Raw genomic sequence first — 2,332 nt, forward strand, 5'->3', positions numbered from 1 at the left:
AAGTTCATCATTTTGATTGCCTTCTGTTTAGTTGAATATCAGACTCACAGGAATTGAAGAAAGACACAGATCTTCTGTAACTGCTCTGAGTCGCTCTCTTTTCTCTATTTTCAGACATATCCACCAAGTCCAATATTACTGGAATACTATTATTTACTTTTTTATTACTTATACTAGTACTACTACTACTACTTCTACTACTACTACTAATAAAAAATTGACGCAACACATGTCAGTAAAGGAAGAAGATTCTGGTCCTCACATGTTATACCAGTGATGGTTTGTCTATGGCAAACTCAAGGCCTGAAGGGCTGAATCTGGCCCGTGGTATAATTTTATGTGGCCCACTTCTTCTAATCAAGCGTTCATTTACGATTTTGTGACCTTTATCATAAACAACACATTTTACAGTTCAGTAAGTGGAAACCCTGTTTGGCCTAGAACTTAGACCTAGACTGTTCTCAAAATTTCGGCCCCTTTGCATGATTGAATTTGACGTCGGTGTTCTAATGCAGTGTTTCCCTAAGTTTTTTTCTATATTTTAAAAGTCACAAACCTTCATGACCCAAGTCAATAGACTGCCATATTAACCTCTTCACAACCTGGAGGCCCTGGCTCTCGCTAGGTTGGTCGACAGTGCACCCATCACTGCAGTTGACTTACTCTGCTCTCCCATCTCATCAGACCAACAATAAAATAATAAACAATAAACACGGAGATTGCGACGCCCAGGTGGCTCACTCTGCCCCCTACAGCAGAGAGAGAGCACAACTCGTTTTGACTAATTAAAATCAATAAATGAAAAGTTTTCTTTTTATTGCACCCGAAGCTGGATGTAAATTAAAATTGGGAATTTGAAAGGCAAACCTTACTCTCCGGCTCTAAATATGCAAAATCTTCCAACAGCGGTGACAGAAATGTCTGACACAAAAAACAGTCATGTTTTTCCTCGGTTAAAATATGCCAATGTCTTCATGCCGTAATATCATGTTTGGCAACAAATCGAAAAGACTGATGCAACCCCATCCCCCGTGGGTGTGACGTCTTGAGCTGATCACACTGGCACTGACATGTTGACATGTTGCCTTATTCACTTCCGCTACGCTTCCAATTTGACCCAAATAGCAATAATTCTGTATCAGGAAAGTATAGCTACTTGTGAAGCTGTGTAGAGTTTAACTCCACAATTAATTAACAGTTAATTTCCTCTCCACCAACCGACTGTCTCAACGCAAGACCGGACTTGTCTGTAATCCGCACACTCCCTATGCCTGGTCGAAAATACAATAAGACTCTTGGTGGCGGTGACGAGTATTGATATCATCGTCATGAGTGCAAATATAAGATTAAGAAATGTCTTGAAAATGTATCCACTCCGGCTTCACCGACCTCAAAAACATGACAATGTCACAAGAATCACGTGTTAGTGCTTTGAGGTTTGAATGATGCCCCGAGAGGCAGCTGCATGCTAATGTGCACATGTCGCAGGTTCACATAACAGTGAGCTGCAGGGGTCAGTATATGCTCCGGGTGCAGGAAAAAAACTTGCCAAAACAAATCTAGTTTTGTGCTGTCGTCTAGGGAACAAACTTGGTTTCTAACAAAATAATATTTTTAAGCAAAAACTATAAGTTTGTGATTCTTGTCAAAGCCAATATTCTACTTTCTGATGCAACATATGGGCTAAGAAAACACAGGACAATACAGAACCTTCAATGCCTGTGTCCCCCTCTCCCTCACCCTCTCCACCTCCTATAAACGTATTTTTCCAAACAAAAAAAATATAAAATCTCTTCTTGAGTATTTCTGCAAACCTATCTTATCAAATACAGTATGTTAAACAAACATGGAACCTTTCAAAACAAAATGTTTAAAAAAACGAACTAATTCTTCGTCTTCCCCGCTGCGCGTAATAACCTTGATGTCGCTGAGCGCTGTCCAAGGTGCTGACCGCGCGTCGGTTTGAATGAGCTCCGCCGCTACGGAGCCGACTGCGGACCACACGCAGCAGCTTCTATGCCCCTCCGGGGGACACTTTGGAACACCAGCAGAGGTGAACACACGAGCGGGGTATCATCTCACCTTCCAGTTCATCCTCGGTCACCGGGGCGCTATAGGAGAGGATGTCGGGGATGGTGCAGATACCCCGGTACATCAAACGTCGGTGTCGGGGGTCTTTAAATGTCTCCAGAATGATGAATGTAATAAACTGCAGAAAACGACCGTCAACAGTTTGAGGTTTTTAGTCCCAGGGTTTGTTTTTTTTTTTTTTTTTTTTTCCTCTTACTCGTACATCCACTTGGAAAAGTGGGCCCCCTTCGCGCCCCGGGGG

At 42.3% G+C, this 2,332-nt stretch overlaps 1 protein-coding gene across 1 annotated transcript in view; it reads right to left on the minus strand.

Annotated features, from left to right (window-relative positions):
- LOC103396871 (calcium-binding protein 7-like) overlaps positions 1–2,155 on the minus strand; it is an 11,230-nt gene extending 9,075 nt beyond the window's left edge. Inside the window, exon 1 of the mRNA XM_025052902.1 lies at positions 2,083–2,155. Coding sequence (XP_024908670.1) covers positions 2,083–2,155 — 73 coding nt within the window. The remainder of the gene's footprint in view (positions 1–2,082) is intronic.
- Between the last annotated feature and the right edge of the window lie 177 nt (positions 2,156–2,332).

This window comes from Cynoglossus semilaevis, chromosome W (assembly GCF_000523025.1).
Source record: "Cynoglossus semilaevis isolate Cse_v1.0 chromosome W, Cse_v1.0, whole genome shotgun sequence".
Lineage (NCBI taxonomy): Eukaryota > Metazoa > Chordata > Actinopteri > Pleuronectiformes > Cynoglossidae > Cynoglossus > Cynoglossus semilaevis.